This window comes from Rutilus rutilus (genome assembly GCF_951802725.1).
Source record: "Rutilus rutilus genome assembly, chromosome: 8".
NCBI classification, from domain to species: domain Eukaryota; kingdom Metazoa; phylum Chordata; class Actinopteri; order Cypriniformes; family Leuciscidae; genus Rutilus; species Rutilus rutilus.
The window spans coordinates 17,782,094-17,802,419 of record NC_140222.1 but is presented as its reverse complement, the minus strand read 5'-3'; the positions used below and the strand labels follow the sequence as shown (position 1 = coordinate 17,802,419).

General features: G+C 40.7%; 1 protein-coding gene across 2 annotated transcripts in view; it reads right to left on the bottom strand.

The window, feature by feature from the left end:
- Window positions 1-11,162: 11,162 nt before the first annotated feature.
- LOC311295887 (uncharacterized protein) overlaps window positions 11,163-20,326 on the bottom strand; it is a 515,693-nt gene continuing 506,529 nt past the window's right edge. Inside the window, exons 1-5 of one of the 2 annotated variants that reach the window (XM_084417434.1) lie at window positions 15,476-15,620; window positions 14,851-15,159; window positions 13,611-13,913; window positions 12,337-12,666; window positions 11,163-11,998 (exon numbers count right to left, since the gene is read on the bottom strand). In XM_084417434.1, the coding sequence (XP_084273560.1) occupies window positions 11,637-11,998; window positions 12,337-12,666; window positions 13,611-13,913; window positions 14,851-15,159; window positions 15,476-15,524 (1,353 nt within the window). In that variant the 5' untranslated portion in view covers window positions 15,525-15,620 and the 3' untranslated portion in view covers window positions 11,163-11,636. Of the gene's footprint in view, window positions 11,999-12,336; window positions 12,667-13,610; window positions 13,914-14,850; window positions 15,160-15,475; window positions 15,621-20,326 lie in introns of those variants that run through there. The other variant, XM_084417433.1, reaches the window with a different exon arrangement.

The window sequence follows — 20,326 nt, the reverse complement described above, 5'->3', positions numbered from 1 at the left end:
TTGACTTTGAAAAGTAGGCGCGTCAGAAGGCTATTCACTCTATTTTGGTTCATTTGTGGTGTGCGCCAGAAAGATGTTCAAGGAGACGCGCTAAAGCAGCGCATCATGTTGTTTTCTTTATTTTCCAAAGGCATGACATTTTGTAGTCATTTTGAATGTACACAAATAAAAATATAAATGTTACTGTTTCGAATGACAGATTATTAAACGACAGAATATTATTATTTCCCCTGCTGAGCAACAAATCCAAGTGATGTCGCCGGCGCATCGCTCGCTCACACACACAGCATCTCTATCAGTTCACTACTGGCATTGCTAACATCGCAGCCTGTTCATTATTAAAATAAAACACAGCCAACCAAACATATAAAAAGTTATTCTGCTTAATTTAATTGGTCTGTTGTAAAGGCTGTGCCGCACAGTAGGCTACTTGCTGTTATTCCAAACTCATTTCCCTTGCTGTGAAGATGATGATTTAGCATATACGTGTATTGGGACTCGACTTAAGTATAAAGCCTTCTTTACATTACTAGTTAGCATCCAAATATTACATTGCAAATAAGGAAACTTTGGACCGAATGAGAGATGCGCGAAACCAACGTCGGTACAGTTTCAGTTTCGATTCAAATAAATTCGTTTAGGCTTGGCGTTTAAAATTGGCTAAATGTTGTTTATAATAAAGGACAAAATAGGCTATTTTTATAAGCTATTAGGCTATATTTTTATTGTACGTGGCTACTTATTTTTCATTCTTGTTGTTTTCTGAATAGGATACCATTCATTTAAGGATTTGACATTGGCTACAGTAAGGGGAAGTAAAATACGCATAGATAGCCTATATGTTATTAATAGTGTTTATAATGTTGATGTTGCATTTTATTTACCGATCTTTTACACTATTTCTGAATAGGCTAATAATAAAATGCGTTTGTTTCCCTCTCAACATGACCCGGTGCGCTGCGATACAAGCGCACATCTTTGAGATATAAATTAATAAATTTTAATAAAACACAAGGCCTACATCATAAAACTCAGAAGAGTATGTATTTTAATATCTCTGTTGTTCTCTGTTCTCCGGTTGTTAGATAGTCAGTCTGAATGTCATGCGTTTACGTTAATATAAACATATTGTACATGCATTATTCTTTTCTTTTTGTATTAGTGTTAAAAATATTAAATTTACAACTAATTATATTGATTTATATCTTCATTTATTATTTAAAAATAATGTAGACCATGTAGGCTAACAGCCGTCATTTAGGCTACCTGCATACCCAGCTGATGCAAAGCGTAGGTGAATTTATATCTACACAGAAGAAAGCCCTGTCTAGTGTTTTCCCCAGTAGCCTACGGGTTGTGTCGAGCCATGTTAGTCTGGTTATTTGATGAAAAAAAAGATGAAATGTAGTTGCAATAAACGCGTTAAGAATCACAACGCGAGGACTCTTATTCTGCAGTGCAGAACTGAGGAAGAACTGATGACGGGACAGTTTGATCTTCGGCTGACAAATCAAAGGAAAGGGGCGTTTCATTCCCGCCCACGTGTAAAATACGAATATTCCAGCAGTTTATACATTTTTCTACCTCAGAACGAAAAACGAAAAATCAAGCTGAATTCTTGGTTTCGTTGGTTTGGAAAAAATGAAAATCGAAAAAGGAACTGTTTTCTCATTTTTCTACTTTCAATATTAAATTAAAAAACGACTGAACGAATGATACACGGATTCTAGGCTATTATAGGCTATTATAGTTTGGATTATTTTTTATAATATCAAATAATCATAATAAATTGCCATTTCAACTATTTCTGAAGTGCTTCATTTATAAAGATCACCGCTTTCTCACATAAACAGCCCCTGCACGAGAGAATAATTGATTCTCGAGCCATCGATATCAAACAATTCAGCACCATCGCCACGGACAGCGCTGGGTAACGTCGCACGTAAGAAGGTATATCTTAAGCAGCTTCCTAAGGTATGGTTCGGGGAACACACTTAGGAACATAAACAACTTTGGTAAGATATATCTTTCGAGCTTTCTTAGAGCGCTAAGAGTGAGCGTTATCGGGAAACCGGGCCCAGATATCTGGATAATCCATCATTCGTTTGTAATTATAAAACGAAAATACTGTTTTTCTGTTTTTTGTTTCAAAACGAAAAACCAAATAACCGTTTTTGGTGTCAGAATCAAAAAACAAACAAACAAACAAACAAACAAAAAACGGCCCGTTTTTCGTTTTTGGCGATCATTCTATCGCTATTCCTTTTTGAACAAAGAATGAAGAGAGTCTTCGAACTGCAGTCAATTCGTTTTTCGTTTATAAACCAAAAACGGAAGTCACGTGGTCTATTCCTTTTTTGGAAGAGAAAGTAACCGGTAACACTTTCAAAATAAAAGTAACTATAGTTAGCGAGGTGATTGTAGACTAAAACTGAACTAATATAACGTTTTTTAGTACAACTAAAGTAGCACTGGGTGTGAAAAAAACAAACACTTTAGCTAACTGAAATAAAAATTAAAACTATATAAAATAATAACTCTGGCTGTTAGGGAGAATTAAACATTTGTAAGACCATTGGTGACCTGTAACTTCAGATTAAGACAAGTGAACTCATTTTATATGTAGCTTAGGATAGCAGGTAGCCTATTTATTTATAAGTTTCTATTATTTAATTTACATTTTAGTTTTGTAACATATTTATAGCCCTTCTTGCTATGTGGAAGCTCAACCAGCAGAGGTCACTCTACCCCCTTCTGTGCACCGACTCTTTCTGTGGCGACAACAGGCAACAAGGGTTTGACTTTCTTTTGACAGCTTTCATAGGGAAAGATCTTCAACTCCACTTCCCTCGCAGAGGGAACTTTACTTTCGAGGGCACTCAAAACCAAGTGGAAGTTTTAAGAGGGGAGAAATGGGACAGGGCCAATGTCTTTTTCTGTTTGTCGATAGTCACTGCATAATATCTGTCATCTCCACGGAGGCTTTATGTTCTCTTACGAGAGATACTCTCGTACTGCGTAGAATACGCTAGGGGAAAATCCTTTTCCACGAGAATACTGAAGCCAAAAAATTATCCTTAATTTTGTATTCATGTAAAACGCGTTGCGGCAGCATACAGACATAGGCGAGGCAGCTTGCGCGCCTATAGGCTGGTCTGCTGGCAACTGCTTAAGCCTATCGAGCGAGCCTAGAGTGACGTCAGACCCAATGAGGGTGCTTCGCGCCCTCTGCGTCACGTCCCGCCGAAACGGGCGTGGCTTAGGTCTATAAATACCGCTCGCAGGCATTATTTCTCTGATTTTTCATCCTTCAGCGAAGCAACTCACATCGCTGGATCCGAGAAGAAGCCGCGCTGTTGAAGAAGCACTTCAGCGGGACGAGTCGAGAAGCTGCTGGCCGCGCCGCCTTCATCGCCTTCCTGCTGCGCTATCCGGTTCAGTATCCTTTTTCTCTTTTACTATGCCTTGTGTGTGTGCTCGCCGCCGCGACACACACTCTCATTGCACTAAAAGAGCCGGGCGTCTTTTTCAAGACGCCCCTTTCCTGAGGATCACGCAGTTCTCGCGCTCGCTGACGGCGACTGCCCTCACTGCGAGCTAGGTACTGCCTATGGTGACTCTGAGGACTCACCTGGCATCCTTCTCCGAGACTGCTCCTCCGCCCTTCCAAGCCGCAAAGCTCGCCGGTTCGCCCGCTTGCCTTGCCTGCTTGGGGGATGATACCTGCTCGCCCTCTGTTCGAGCCGCACAACCGCGCCGTTCACAGGGGATGTCTGGAGCGGTCCGTCACGCGTCACTCACCGGCGAAAGGAGAAAAGTGTTTACAGTCCCGTCGAGACCGGACTGAACTCATTTCTCACACATGTCTCAGTTCCCTGATCAGGCGACTGGAATTGTCTATACTGCAGCAAACGTGCCTGTTTAATACACGCTCGCCTGCAAGCAAACGCCGAAGAAAACATGTTGACGCTCTTTCATATGCTCGTGCATCTGAAAGCCTTTGTGTTTCCCCCCTGTGGCTCAGTGGCGGAATCCTAGGTTTTGTCACACGGGAGACCGGTGTTCGAATCCCGGTCTAACGGCAGATAAATTATGCCGCCAATGCTTCGTTCTGTCAGTTCCCTGGAAGGTGACTGCAGACGTGCATTTTGCAGCCGACGAGCGCGTTGTGCAACCCGCTCGCCTGCACCCAGACACCGTTTCTATGGTTCCCGTGCGTCACTGGCGAAAGGAGAAAAGAGTGTTCTAGTCCCGCTGCGGCCGGGCCGATCTCAATCTCTCACACATTTCTCATTCCCCTCTGATATTCAGGCGACTGGAAATGTCTTTATTGCAGTGAGCGAGCCTGTTGTTACACGCACGCCTGCAAACAAACGCCAGCATGTTGATGCTCTCTGATAATACTCGCGCTGACTGAAATCTTATGTGTCTTCCCCTGTGGGCCAGTGGCAGATTCACAGATTTCCGCATGAGAGACCCGGGTTCGATCCCGGGTCTACCGGCAAATAAAATTATGCCGCCAATGCTCGCTCTGTCAGTTCCCTGAAGAGGCGACTGCAGATGTGTGTTTTGCAGCCAACGAGTGCGTTGTACAACCCCCTCGCCTGCACCCAAACCTTGCCGCTCGTCCAGTTCCAAGAAATGTGACTGGTCCAGCGTATTTAGCAGCCAACAAGCCGGTTCCATTGCCCGCTTGCCTGCACAAAAAAAGAAAAAAAAAAAGCCATTTTACGGCTACCCAGATAAATCCCTTAAAGAGTGTATTTTCTGGTGTCCCGGCCACGGCCGACGGTGTTTTCATGTGTAGAAAAAATGGCCACTACTCAGTGCCCATTCCTACACACAAACACAGCCCTTCACACAGGGCTCGCGCACATAAAATCGACTCAGATCGATTGCGCTTTAAACGTAGCAAACGTGCCCACTACCCAGTGCCCACAAACGCTACTTCCCACATGTCTCACGGTCTCTGTAAATACAGGACCAGTATGCATACGCTCTGCTCACGTGAGCAATGCTGTAAAAGTGGTGTATGTGCCCGCTGCTCTGCGCCCACGCCCACACACAGACATGAAACTAGCCCAGCCCTCCTCCTCACAGCTAAACACTGCGGAGGAGTCGAGCGCGGGCATTCTGCCCGCTGTTATCAGCGCGCCCCCCTGCCTCAGATGTCATGAGCGCGACGCTTATGTCACAGCACTCAAAAGCCGCTGTATCGCGAGCCGATCAGAGCGTGCTTCGCATCCAGCCCCTAGCTACTCGCGCACCTGCGTGGGAAAAGCTTCCCGGGGTTTCGAGATGGGTGCTGAACATCATAAAAAAAGGCTATTCGCTGCAGTTTCGCCGACGCCCTCGCCGCTTCATGGCGCGCGTCGAGACCACGGTAGAATCGAAAGTAGCTCATCTACTTCGAGCCGAGATTTTGAAACTGTTGAGCAAAGGGGCTATAGAACCCCTATCTCAAGCTCAAAGCGAAGGGGGGCTTTACAGCAGATACTTCCTGGTGCCCAAAAAGGACGGGGGTCTCAGACCCATACTAGATCTGCGGCAGCTGAACAGAGCGCTTATGAAGCGCCAGTTCAGGATGCTCACAACCAGAAAAATCCTCGCGCACGTCCGCCAGGGGGACTGGTTTGTGTCAATAGATCTAAAGGACGCGTATTTTCAAATACAGATAGCGTCACATCACAGGCGATTTTTGAGATTCGCCTTCGAGGGCCAGGCATATCAGTACACAGTCCTGCCTTTCGGCTTGTCCCTGGCACCCCGTACATTTACGAAGTGCATGGACGCAGCGCTCGCACCCCTCAGATTACGGGGCATACGAGTGCTGAACTATCTGGACGACTGGCTGATTTTAGCCCAATCTCACTCAGAGCTCGTAGAGCACAGGACCATTTTACTCGATCACCTCGAGAATCTCGGTCTCGCAGTGAACTGGGAAAAGAGCTCGCTTTTCCCCAGACAGATTATATCTTTTCTGGGAATTGAGCTGAACTCGCTGCTAATGACAGCACGCCTGTCATCTCAGCGCACACTGGACATTCGGCGCGCAGCCGGCTCGTTCCGCTGCGGCGCGATAGTCCCTCTCAAAGCCTTTCAAAGGATGCTCGGTCTGATGGCCTCAGCATCTTCAGTTCTCCAGTTGGGCCTTCTGCGCATGCGCCCACTGCAGTTCTGGCTCAGAAAGAGAGTACCACGCACAGCGTGGGCCTCCGGTCAGCTTCGCGTCAAGGTCAATCAAGCACGCATTGCAGCTTTGAAACCTTGGGAGGCAAAAGACTGGTACCAATCAGGTGTAAGCCTGGGGACTTCCTCGAGAGTGATGGTGGTGTCCACGGACGCATCCACCTCGGGATGGGGAGTGCTGCTCGAGGGCAGACCGCTTTTTGGCCAATGGTCAAAGCAGGAGAAGCTCTTACATATCAACTGCCTCGAAATGTTGGCAGTGAGCAAAGCGCTCACGCGCTTTTGTCCCCTCATAAAGGGACACCACATGCTAATACGTTCAGACAACGTCTCAGTGGTGTCCTACATAAATCGCCAGGGCGGCCTCAGGTCCCTGACTCTGTACAGGCTAACCAGGCGCCTCCTGATATGGGCCCGCAGCAACCTGCTCTCGCTGAGAGCAGCGCACGTGCCAGGGCTCCTAAATATAGGACCAGACAGACTGTCCAGGAACCAGGTTCCGACAGGAGAATGGTCTTTGCACCCACAGACAGTCCAGCTGCTGTGGAAGAAATTCGGCAGAGCGGAAGTAGACCTGTTCGCGTCTCAAGAAAACGCTCACTGTCCAGAATTTTTCTCGAAGAGCAAGGACGCGCTGACCCACGAGTGGCCTCGCCGTCCTCTCTACGCTTTTCCCCTCGTCTCCCTCCTGACTCAGGTGGTAGAACGGGTCAGGGAAGAAGGATGCTCAGTGCTGCTTGTAGCCCCACTTTGGATGAGCCAACCTTGGTTCCCAATTGTGATGCAGTTAGTGAGCACCGCCCCGTGGCCAGTGCCTCTGAGGAGGGATCTCCTCTCTCAAGCCAACGGCTCGATTTGGCACCCTCACCCAGAGCTGTGGTCCCTCCATGTGTGGGCCATCAACGGGTACCCGCTGACCTCCCACAGGGAGTGTTAAACACTATCACACAGGCCAGAGCTCCGTCTACGCGACGTCTCTATGCCTCAAAATGGTCAGTGTTCTCTAGCTGGTGCACAGCTCGGGGTGTGTCACCCCTGCATTGCGGTGTGACGGAGGTTCTCTCCTTCCTACAGGAGCTGTTGGATAAGGGCAGGTCCCCTTCCATGCTCAAAGTCTATGTAGCGGCCATAGCAGTGTTCTCTTCGACCACGCTCGGCCAGTCTATTGGAAGGAACGATTTAGTCATTCGCTTCCTTCGAGGAGCTAAGAGACTGAATCCTCCCAGACCTCCCACAGTCCCTATATGGGACCTTTCTACGGTACTGGAAGCCATGAAAGGTCATCCATTTGAGCCCTTGCAGGAGATTGATCTTAAACACCTGTCTTTCAAGACGGCGTTTCTTCTGGCTCTCGCTTCAGTGAAGCGCATAGGGGACTTACACGCGCTCTCAGTAAGCGCGACGTGCATGGAATTTGGGCCGAATGACTCTAGAGTTATACTCAAACCTAAGCACGGTTATGTAAATCCCTCAATACACCGTTCAGAGCACAGGCCATTTCCCTGTCTGCCCTGCCGGTCACTGAAGGAAATATGGACGAAAGCTCCCTTTGCCCAGTCAGGGCGTTAAGAGCGTATGTGTCTCGCTCGTCTGTTTTCAGACAGACGGAGCAGCTCTTTGTTTCGTTCAGCGGGCGTTCTAAGGGACTAGCCGCTTCGAAACAGACCCTATCCAGATGGGTAGTGGACGCAATAGCGCTAGCTTACACAACCAAGGGCATGCAGTGCCCGCTGGGTGTCAAAGCGCACTCCACGAGAAGCATGGCTTCATCGTGGGCATGGTCAAGTGGGATTGCCTTGCAAGATATTTGTATGGCGGCAGGCTGGGCCTCTCCGTCTACATTTATAAGGTTTTACAACCTAGAGGTTCCCGCACTACAGGCCAGACTACTGTCGGTCTAGTATGGCCAAAATCTCATAACTGGCGCTGTCAGTTATGCAGCTATTGAGTATTGCAATCCTTGCTCTATGCTGCTATAAGGAAGATAGTGGCTAACCCCCCTCTCTTCCAGGATTCCCTGTGAGTCCCCTGGGTGATCATGTACTGTATGAACTCCGGGCTGTCGCCCTTGAGTCTATGGTATCAGATCCCAGCACGCACGGCGTTTTACAGTAGGTTCCCCTAGCGTATTCTACGCAGTACGAGAGTATCTCTCGTAAGAGAACGTACTCGGTTACTAACGTAACCTAGGTTCTCTCTAGAGAGAGGAACGAGTACTGCGTATCCTGCCGTGCCTGCACGCGCTCTGGTTGCTTCGACTATGAAAAACCAGAGAAATAATGCCTGCGAGCGGTATTTATAAACCTAAGCCACGCCCGTTTCGGCGGGACGTGACGCAGAGGGCGCGAAGCACCCTCATTGGGTCTGACGTCACTCTAGGTCTCGCTCGATAGGCTTAAGCAGTTGCCAGCAGACCAGCCTATAGGCGCGCAAGCTGCCTCGCCTATGTCTGTATGCTGCCGCAACGCGTTTTACATTAATACAAAATTAAGGATAATTTTTTGGCTTCAGTATTCTCGTGGAAAAGGATTTTCCCCTAGCGTATTCTACGCAGTACTCGTTCCTCTCTCTAGAGAGAACCGAGGTTACGTTAGTAACCGAGTACGTTTTCTAATTCAAAACAGGGTGATAGCCTACTGTCTGTCACGTGACGTGCTATAGGCCTAAGACCCAGACCTTCAATCAGTTCATCTTATTCATATCAGGTTTAAAGTAGTACTATTAGTTCCACAGTTGTATTTGTAGTAGAAGCACAGTAAAAACAACACTTACCATGCTTTTACCACACTATTGGTAGTTTTAATGTAAAACTTATTGTAAATGCACAGTAACCACAACACGTACCATGCTTTTACCACAGTAACCCTAGTTTTACTGTGATAGGTGTGGTAAAAGGACAGTAACCACCACAAAACTTACCATGCTTTAAACCTCAGTAACATTAGTTTTACCACAGTAATAACAAAACTTACCATGCTTTTACATCAGTATTGGTAGTTTTAAAGTGATATTTGTTGTAAATGCATATTAACCACAACACTTAACATGCTTTTAATGCTTAATAATGTAACATCCAATATTTGTAAGGTAAATCAGTCATTTTTCTTTTACTATTATTAAAAATATTTTACATAATGATATTTTCTTTTCTCTTTTTTCAGCTGAAAAGACCAAAATGACCTTTCGAACTCAGTCAGCCCATTATTGTTTGAGGACAAGTAACCGGAGGAGACGGATAGCTGCCAAGGCAAATATTCGCAATGGTATGTGTGTGTTGGTTTTAACCCTAAATCAAACATTTTATCAATCATTTGTTGTTTCTTAAACCTTTTCTAATGTTGATAAAACGTTGTTAGAAGGTTGGCTACGTTGTGCCAACGTTCTGTGTTTGCTGGGACCTCTTTTGTTGAAACTTGACGCCAGGGGTCCTTGACCATGCGTCAGACATTTGACGAGTAGGGAGTGAGACTGTGTTGCCAGTTAACATGGTTTAGATTATTTCAGACGGAAATTTGAATGCCATGAACACACATTCACATGTAAAAAAAAAAAAAAAAAAAAAAAAAATATATATATATATATATATATATATATATATATATATATATATGAAGAGTTCAGATGCAAAAGCCTCTAAGTGCCATCTGAAATTTTCTTCTAGAATGATCATTTTTATCAAGCTTGTATATTTAAGTTCAGTAATTTCACTTAAATGACAATTAATAGGTCATTTTCATTGCCATTTAAGTGAAATTACTGAACTTAAATTTACAAGCTTGATAAAAATGATCATTCTAGAAGAAATTTTCAGATGGCACTTAGAGGCTTTTGCATCTGAACTCTTCATATATATATACATTAGTAACTGCATATATTTTGACACTTTAAGCTCTTGATATTTCTGTGAAGAACTGCTTATCAGCATTTTGTATTTTAGCAGAAGTGCATTAAACCGCAGTGTGTTTAGAGGTTAAAGTGTCTGCACAGTTCTTCTCTCTCATCTCTCAATTGATCACTTGGACAAAAGCATTCAGATTGTTGTATTAAACTCATCTCTTGCTGAAAGGCATTTGATTCAGTGATAGATGCAGCTGATGTTGGTTTGTGAAGAGCAGAGAAACACAGACTAAATTTGGTAATGAATTTAACAATGGAGATATTTGATCAGGTCAAACATCTGTGAATCATGGGATTCACAACAGACAGGAGTGTCAAAATGTGTATATAGTCAAATATAGTTGTGAGATAAAGATCAATTTAAGAGAAGGGAGAAACAAACTAAAGAACTGACTAAAAGTTCACACATTTATTTTTGTGTTCGTGACTTTGGTCATTTGTTTTACTTCTCAGCTTCTCAAGTTCTTATTCTAGTAGTCAACATCTTCCTAGAACTGTTTAACAGTGTGTTTTCAACAGAAACACCAGCAGCCATGATGAGATTAATGTTTGCCAACTTTTAAAAGACATTTTGAATGTGCATTTCCCTTCTTTTCATTTAATAGTTATATCCAAGTCATATGTTTTTTTGTTTTGTTTTTGTTTTTTTTTCGCAGAGAGTGGCCTATTGTATCTCTGGTATTTTATTTTCCAAATAAAAATGTCTGCTAAATAAGTGTAAGTAAAAATAAATTCAAAAGATAAATGAGACCAGAACAAAGAAATGAGGGATGTCTCTTCTGAAGGTTGGTTGGATATTGTATTTTGGAAAGCAAAATATTTGTTCAGTCATGCAGAAAACTTGACAGTGCAAGACTCATGGTGAGTTACTGCACTGAAGCCTTTTTATATATATATATAATTATAGGCCTATCGATGAGGGTTTGAATGAACAACTCCAATTAAGGTGATGACAGATAATGTTACACTAAATAACTAACTAAAAACATGAATACTCATTTATAGGGAGGGACTGATTCGAAGATGCACAGTGACAAGTACTGAAAAAACAAAGTCACTGAATCTTATGGAATCTATTTAAAAGAAACATCCAAACAAACCAAACCGATTTACTAGAATGAATGGTATTTTCCAGTGTTACATGCGAGAGAGTAGAAGGTTTTTGTTTGTTTTTTACCTTTGATCGAAGTGAAGTTGTATAAAGCACAATACAAATGAAACATGGATTGGTTTACTGCACAACACTGCTAAAACTCTCAGCTGTATCTTGTTATCCCAATCCAAATCCTTTTCCTTATTGTGTATTTTCCAAGGCTTATAATAATACAAAACAATACGATCATATATATTGATTGTCATTAAACACAGTGGGTAAGGCACTATTTTTGTTTTAGAATATTTGTATTGTTAAAAGTAATATAGAAATATTTGTATTTTATTTGAATGGAATAAAATATCACTTAAATGATATTTATAATAAATGATATTTACTCAAGAAAATGATATAGTCAAAGCAGTTCAAGAACATTTTCACCTTCCTGCGTATCTGATTAATCAGAGTTTGATGATGTTTGCTCGCTCTTCTTCTTCATAGATGTACCTGCACATGTGTGGCAGTGTGTGTTGATGTCCAGATGTGTGGTCTGGTTGCTGATGGGATTGTTCAGCACACAGCTGTAGGTGTTTTTATCCTGATATTCCACCTCCAGAGGTAGAGAGAGACTGATGCTGAGATCACACACACTGATGCTGGACAATATACTGATTCCTTTGTACCAGGAGAGAGTCGCATCACTCACATTCGACACTGATGAACACACCAGTGAACAATTTGACGATGATGACGATGATGATGATGATGATGATGATGATGAACAAGTGTGACTAAATATGACAGGAACAGGCAGACGAGCTGAGAAAAAAAAAACATGAGAGCTCTAATTTACAGTAAGAACATTTTCATTTTATTGGTCTTTATTTGATGTGAGAGTCTCTCTCAACATGAAGGATTCATGCTACACTGAAATTAAAGTTTAAGTGTCACACAATTCATTACATAAAAATGTACTGCAAATACATTTCTAAAATGTAATTTCTATAACAGTCACTGACACAGAACATTATCAAACACAATAAATCATATTAACCATGCTGGAAATGGTCATGACATTTTGACAAAAGACAAAAATGACAATGATGATGTGTAGACATTGTTAAATTACTGAAATTGTGAAAAGTGTTTTAACTCACCATAGACAGTAAGATTGAATGTGTTGAGCGCCGTCTCTGATCTGGCGCTGGTTACTCTATAAAGTCCAGAGTCTGTGGTTCTGGTGTTTGTGATGGTCAGAGATCCAGTCTTCTCATCCAGCTTCAGTCTGTCTCTGAATCTCCCATCAACACTATCTTTATAAAACATGGTCTTATAGTCTTTCCCGTAGATTTTAGCTATGAGAATGTCTTTAGGTCCAAAACTCCACTCGATCTGATCATCTGTCTGTATTTCAGTATCAGAGTTTAGAGTGACAGATTCTCCCTCAGTCACTGACACTGACTTCACTTCATCAACACCAAACACTCCTGAGAAACAAACAGAAACAGTTACTCGGAAAGAGGGTTTTAGCAATTTAGAAACTATTTGAACTAAATATTTGTCAGGGAAAAACAAATTTGCACTGCACTCATTTCAATCTATAATTCTATAATTCACAATAAATTAAACCTTTCATACTGGAAGGGAAATCGGCACCGTTCAGAACAGCAATATGAACACAAAAGTACTTTTGTCTAATAAAACATACATTTTATGTGAAACATTAATGATGAAAATAATAAGGAGCAGAAGAATGTGTGGACAAATAATATAAACTGAAATAAAGCCATAAAAATACTTACCAGACAGACTCCATGAGCACAAACAAAAGAAAATAAACACTTAAGACATTTTTTTCAGAAGTGTGCAAAAGAGTTTCACAATAGAAATCTTAACCAGTTCTGGCGCAAATGTTAAATGTGCTGCCGGTCTGTTGTGAAGTGGTTTAGTGAAACTTTAGTGAAACTCAGTGTCAATAAACTCCTGCAGTAGCACCGCCCACAACAGACTGTACAGGCCTTTATGTCTTCTCAAAATAAGAAAGAAGAGCAGAGGACGTGATATGATTCAAATGTTCACATTTTCTATTATTAAAACCAACATGAATCTCTAGGCCAGTGGTACTAAAGAGAGGACCATGAATTGAACTGAGTGTGTCAGTAGACATACAGTCAGTAAATCCCCATGAAATAAAGGAAATAACATGAAGCCACTGCTTGTCTAAGAAGTCAAAATTAAGTCAGACATCTGTGGTAGATTTTTTTTTTTTTTTGCCTACGGACCTGACTTAGGTTGCACCTGGTGTCCTTGACACCTGAAAATATTACACTCAGTTGAAAGGGTCATGACATTTTGACAAAAGACAAGAATGACAATGATGATGTGCAGACATTGTTAAATTACTGAAATTGTGAAAAGTGTTTTAACTCACCATAGACAGTAAGATTGAATGTGTTGAGCGGTGTCTCTGATCTGGTGCTGGTTACTGTATAAAGTCCAGAGTCTGTGGTTCTGGTGTTTGTGATGGTCAGAGATCCAGTCTTCTCATCCAGCTTCAGTCTGTCTCTGAATCTCTCATCAGGAAACTCTCTCTTATTCTTCTGTCTGTTGATTTTAGCTATAAGACTGTTGTTGTGTCCAAAACTCCACATTATCAGATCAGCTGTCTGTGTTTCAGTTTCACCAGAGTTTAGAGTGACAGATTCTCCCTCAGTCACTGACACTGACAACACTCCTGAGAAACAAACAGAAACAGTTACTCGGAAAGAGGGTTTTAGCAATTTTTAAAGTATTTGAACTAAATATTTTTCATGGAAAAACAATTTTTTTACTGCACTCATTTCAATGTACAATTCTATAATTCACAATAAATAAAACCTTTCTTACTGGAAGGGAAAATCAGCACCGTTCAGAACAGCAATATGAACACAAAAGTATTTTAGTCTAATAAAACATACATTTTATGGGAAACATTGATGATGAAAATAATAAGGAGCAGAAGAATGTGTGGACAAATAATATAAACTGAAGTAAAGCCATAAAAATACTTACCAGACAGACTCCATGAGCACAAACAAAAGAAAATAAACACCTTGGACATTTTTTTTTTTTTCAGAAGTGTGCAAAAGAGAATAGAAATCTTATAATAACCAGTTATGGCGCTCTTGAGATGTTAAATGTGCTGCCGGTCTGTAGTGAAGTGGTTTAAATAAACTCCAGCAGAAGCACCGCCCACAACAGACTATACAGGCCTTTATGTCTTCTCAAAATGAGAAAGAAGAGCAGAGAACGTGATATGATTCAAATGTTCACATTTCTATTATTAAAACTAACATGAATCTCTAGGCCAGTGGTACTAAAGAGAGGACCATGAATTGAACTGAGTGTGTCAGTTATAGACATACAGATGTACAGTCAGTAAATCCCCATGAAATAAAGGAAATAACATGAAGCCACTGCTTGTCTAAGAAGTCAAAATTAAGTCAGACATCTGTGGTAGATTTTTTTTTTTTGCCTACGAACCTGACTTAGGTTGCACCTGGTGTCATTGACACCTGAAAATATTACACTCAGTTGAAAGGGTCATGACATTTTGACAAAAGACAAGAATGACAATGATGATGTGCAGACATTGTTAAATTACTGAAATTGTGAAAAGTGTTTTAACTCACCATAGACAGTAAGATTGAATATGTTGAGCGGCGTCAGTGATCTGGTGCTTCTGACTGTATAAAGTCCAGAGTCTGTGGTTCTGGTGTTTGTGATGGTCAGAGATCCGGTTTGATCCAGTTTCAGTCTGTCTCTGAATTTCTCATCAGAAACATCTGTCTTGTTCTTCTGTCTGTAGATTTTAGCTATGAGACTGTGTCCAAAACTCCACATTATCAGATCATCTGTCTGTATTTCAGTATCAGAGTTTAGAGTGACAGATTCTCCCTCAGTCACTGACACTGACTTCACTTCATCAACACCAAACACTCCTGAAGAACAAACAGAAACAGTTACTCGGAAAGAGGGTTTTAGCAATTTTTAAACTATTTGAACTAAATATTTGTCAGGGAAAAACACATTTTCACTGCACTCATTTCAATGTACAATTCTATAATTCACAATAAATAAAACCTTTCTTACTGGAAGGGAAAATCGGCACCGTTCAGAACAGCGATATGAACACAAAAGTATTTTAGTCTAATAAAACATACATTTTATGGGAAACATTGATGATGAAAATAATAAGAAGCAGAAGAATGTGTGGACAAATAATATAAACTGAAGTAAAGCCATACAAATACTTACCAGACAGACTCCATGAGCACAAACAAAAGAAAATAAACACCTTGGACATTTTTTTTTTTCAGAAGTGTGCAAAAGAGTTTCACAATAGAAATCTTATAATAACCAGTTCTGGCGCTCTTGAAATGTTAAATGTGCTGCCGGTCTGTAGTGAAGTGGTTTAAATAAACTCCTGCAGTAGCACCGCCCACAACAGACTATACAGGCCTTTATGAGAAAGAAGAGCAGAGGACGTGATATGATTCAAATGTTCACATTTTCTATTATTAAAACTAACATGAATCTCTAGGCCAGTGGTACTAAAGAGAGGACCATGAATTGAACTGAGTGTGTCAGTTATAGACATACAAATGTACAGTCAGTAAGTCCCCAGCAGTGGTGTAGTACTATATGGTGTATATATATATATATATATATATATATATATATATATATATATATATATATATAATTAAAACATTATAGGCACAAATACAAATTTGCTTTTGTGGGAAAAAAGTATTTTTTACAGTATATGGAAAAAAGGTGTTATTGTTTTGGCAAGTTCGCTGTTTAAATTAAAAAATGTAAGAAAACTTGTGTGATATTCCTTTAAAATATAATTTTAATAGATTTCATTATTATTATTATTATTATTTTAAAGTAGGCTACATTTTACTGTGCAATTTCTTTCATAATTTCTTTGAGTTAGACCGAACTTTTATTTTGGTGGGTTGTAGACATTTGAGTTTCTGTGTGTTTTAATAAGGCCTACTTGAAGTACTTTTCTGTGCAATAGTAATATTTGTGTTATAATTTCTTCAAGATATACCGAACTTTTATTTTGACAGGTTGTTGTAAAGACATTACAGTTTCTGTCTGTATTTGATACGAATGAATGACGATATTTTTATCAAATTAAATGGTGAAATTCTCGTGAAGTGACTCTTATAGCAGCTCTGCCATGAAGTTCACATGTGTGGCCTACTAGAGCCCTGCATTTCAGCCCGAGCCCGACGGGCCCCGACTTTTTTACGCCCCTAGGGCCGGGCTTCGGGCCAATTTTGACGTCATAGTTCACATGCGGGCCGGGCCTCGGGCCTTTTTTGGGTTATCCTTCTTTTTATATTTTTAGACATTAATTAAAAAAATATGAGAAGTTGACGTCGACGATAGAAGAACAAACATAGAAAGACATTTAATAACCTCATAACTTTCATAATCTTATAATTACACTGACATATGATTGACATGACAGTCTCACGCACGCAAGCACGCGCACACACAGAAGGTTTCCCGTCAGCGCAACCAACGATTCACCTCACGTGCAAATAATGGAGAATATTAAGAGAAAAATCGCAGAGTGATAGAAGAGAGGAGGACTGGGTTAAAATCTTCCACTGTGGATGCTATTCTTTTTCTCCACGATGCTCTGTAAGAGACTGTTCTAACTTTTCGTTTGATTGGACTTTATTTTCGTTTAACTGTTGGAAACTAGGCTACTGATGTTTTTCGTTTTTCGTTTGATTGGACTTTATTTTCGTTTAACTGTTGGAAACTACTGGAAAAAAGAATGGCCATGTTCTGTGGTGCATTTTTGAGGTAAGATAACCTGCAAGTTTGTTTTTGATTTATTTAATTAATTTAATTTGCTCTATTGCTCATTTCGTTTGTGAGCGCTGTTGCGAGCAGCCTGAGCCTGCCTCAGTATTTCAAAAAAAAAATTACTCACTGTGGTTTAATAAATAAACATTAAACTAACTGTCTGTGTGATATGCTTGAAGTGTTTTATATCTATGGATTTTATTGTAGCCAAGTAAAGTATTAGCGTTGATTTGAGAGGCTAAATTGATCAAACATGTTTTACTCGCTGTTGGCTCAGCTTGGTCGTCATTTTATTTTATTTTTTTAATGCTCCAAACATTTGTCTAAATTAACTTAATAAAGAAATGAAAATAAAAGAAACATAACTAACAAAACGGATATATTTTAATGGCTGCAAATAGGCCAGGCTGCAGCTGTGAAAAAAAAAAAAACGGGCTCGGGTCGGACTCGGGCTGATAATTCTGATGAGCTGTCGGACACGGGTCGGGCTAGGGCCTGAGCGTCTCGGGCCAGGGCCGGGCTCGGGCCTAGATTTGAGGCCCGTGCAGGGCTCTATGGCCTACATGCGTGCTTCAGTGTGTGTGTAGTGGGGTGCACATTGAGTGCTCGTTCCCTGTGACGCGTAGAACAATTGCAGTCTCTTTGAACTTTAATATTCACTAGACACTAGTCCATATCGAGATTTGATTCATTGTACAGCCATTCAAAAATGGCCGTAAATTCCGTGACGTAGCGGTAGCCTACTGCTTTATACAGCAAGTTCCATTTGTGACTGGATTCCGCGATTCGATATGTGTCGCTTCGCAAACACGGACGGCGTGAATTTATGAATGAAAGTGTGGAAGTTCTGACAAAACAAAATTGTAACGTATCCTCACACTTTTTTTAAGTGGTTATACGGAAATCCTTGGCCTTTCCTAGTGGGTAGGCTATGGCGTATAGGCTAGGCCTACCTGCTTATCACATAGATAAATAAAAAAAAAAAGTTTGATAAAAAAAAAAAGTTTGAAAAGAGTTTGTTAATGCACTGAAAATTACAACATTCGCACATCATCCATTTTAGGGTCATTACTACACATTTCATTATGTGTCCAGGTGCTGCACTAACTTCTACAATAAAAGGACTGGTTGTTTCAGATGAAAGTGCTAACTTTCTACCAACCAACAGAATTGATGTTCCAGCACTGTATAGTGTAATATGTGTTTAGTTGAATTAAAATTGTAAGTGTTTCGTGGCTGCTGCAGACAAGAGTATAAGGAGAGTCATTATGCATCCTACAGACTGAAATAGTTTGAGAACCACTGATATATTCAATAACTGATGCACAAAATCAGAGACAGTTTCCACTATAAATAACCATCTGACTAAATATGTTCAGAGATAAAACAGTAAAAACTTAATTATTCACTGACTTAGTTCAATAAAATGTCTGATTACTCCACCATAATTATTCAGACGTCTCTCCATCTGGATCTGTAACTCCTGCTCCTCGAGTGCAACCATCCAGAGTTCAGCTTCAACCCCAATCAAACACAATTGAATCAGCAAATCAAGGTGTTAAAGGTGTAACAGCAACAGTGAGTGTGTTGGAGCAGGTTGTGCTGGAGTCTGCAGGAAGGCGGCCCTACAGGAGCAGGGTTGCCCCGTTGCCCCCATGATCTAGAGATATCTAGCTTCATCTAGTGGTTGGAAGAAAGTGAAAGTGATGTGTAGCCAAGTATGATGTCCCATGCTCTGAATTTCACCCATCCAAGTGCACACACACACACACACACACACACACACACACACACACACACCCGGAGCAGTGGGCAGCCATTTTTGCTGCAGCACCCAGGGAGCGATTGGGGGTTCAGTGTCTTGATCAAGGGCACCTCAGTTGTGAGTGATGAGAATGTAAGAGAGCGATGTACATTCTCTTCCCCTGCCGGAAATGTAGGTTACATGTCCGTCTATCTAACAATTACACCACAACTGCCCACAGAGGATGTTTAATTAGAAAAAAATATCTGTCACTATAACTGCTAAAAGATTTTAAATGAAGACAAGCCTATAATATAAAGTAATATTTTCTTAAAAGGTGTATGTAGCTTGCAAATCATTTTATTTATTAAAAACAGACAGATTATGGATATGATTGAGGACTTTTAACTTTTAAGGACTTTTTGAAGGAGAACTTGCTTCCAGATACTGAAGTTACACCATCCACCAGCAGGGGTGAACAGGACATAAATAGGGCCTAAAGATTATTCAAAAGGATTCTACACTGTTGTTTTTAAGTTTAGTCACTAGTAGGCGCTCCAGCGGGGTCTTTAGGAGAGATAGGCCCATTAATCTGAGTAAAAATTACTAAATCTGAAGCTCAAAATGTATTATCGCTGATAGATTACAAGAAAACATGTTGATGGATATCATAAACCCCTAATAAGTACATGTTTTTACACATTTTTACCTTTTTTCTAAATTAATCACACAGTAATATTCACAATAAACACATACACAGCACAAAAGTTAAGTCATATTTAAAATAGTAATACTGCAGAAAATAATCACATTAATTCAGAATACATTTGTCTCCTCATATGATATAATATTAAATAGAGTAGCCTGATCTATAAACTACAAAAAATTATCTCAGTCTGCTCTTAGTTGATCACTTATTTGCACAAAAATATGTTTTAATACATGTAAGGCATTCAGATTGTCATATTAAACTCATCTCTTGCTGAAAAGTGTTTTATGTAGTGATTCAGTGACTGATGCAGCGGATATTGCTGGGTTAGTTGCTCTGTGGAGTTTCATTATGGTTGTAAGGAGCAGAAACCCACTGGACCAAAACCGAACTAAATCAAACAAGATCTAATGTTCACACATTTATTTGTGTGACAGCGCTGCTCATGTATTTTTCTCGTCTTCTCATTTCACACTCAGTGTTTTATTCTGAACCTTCTCAGAACAGTGTTTTTAATGGCAACACCCACGTCCATAATGGTATGCCGCCGTTTTCTTGTGAATAACCTGGTAGTGCTTCTTGTATATTCTCGATAAAAGTGTCTGCTAAATTGTAATCAAGAAGCAATTTGAAGTGATTTTGTTTTACTAAAATAATAATAATAATAATTTAATTGCCAGTGAATTGTGTATAGATCTGTTATTATTGGGTGTGAAAGCAACCTGAATACACCACATGCTAAAGAGGTTTTTTATCACTTTTTATATTAGATTTCATGATTTCATGCAGAAAACTTTACAAAGGAAAACTGTTCATG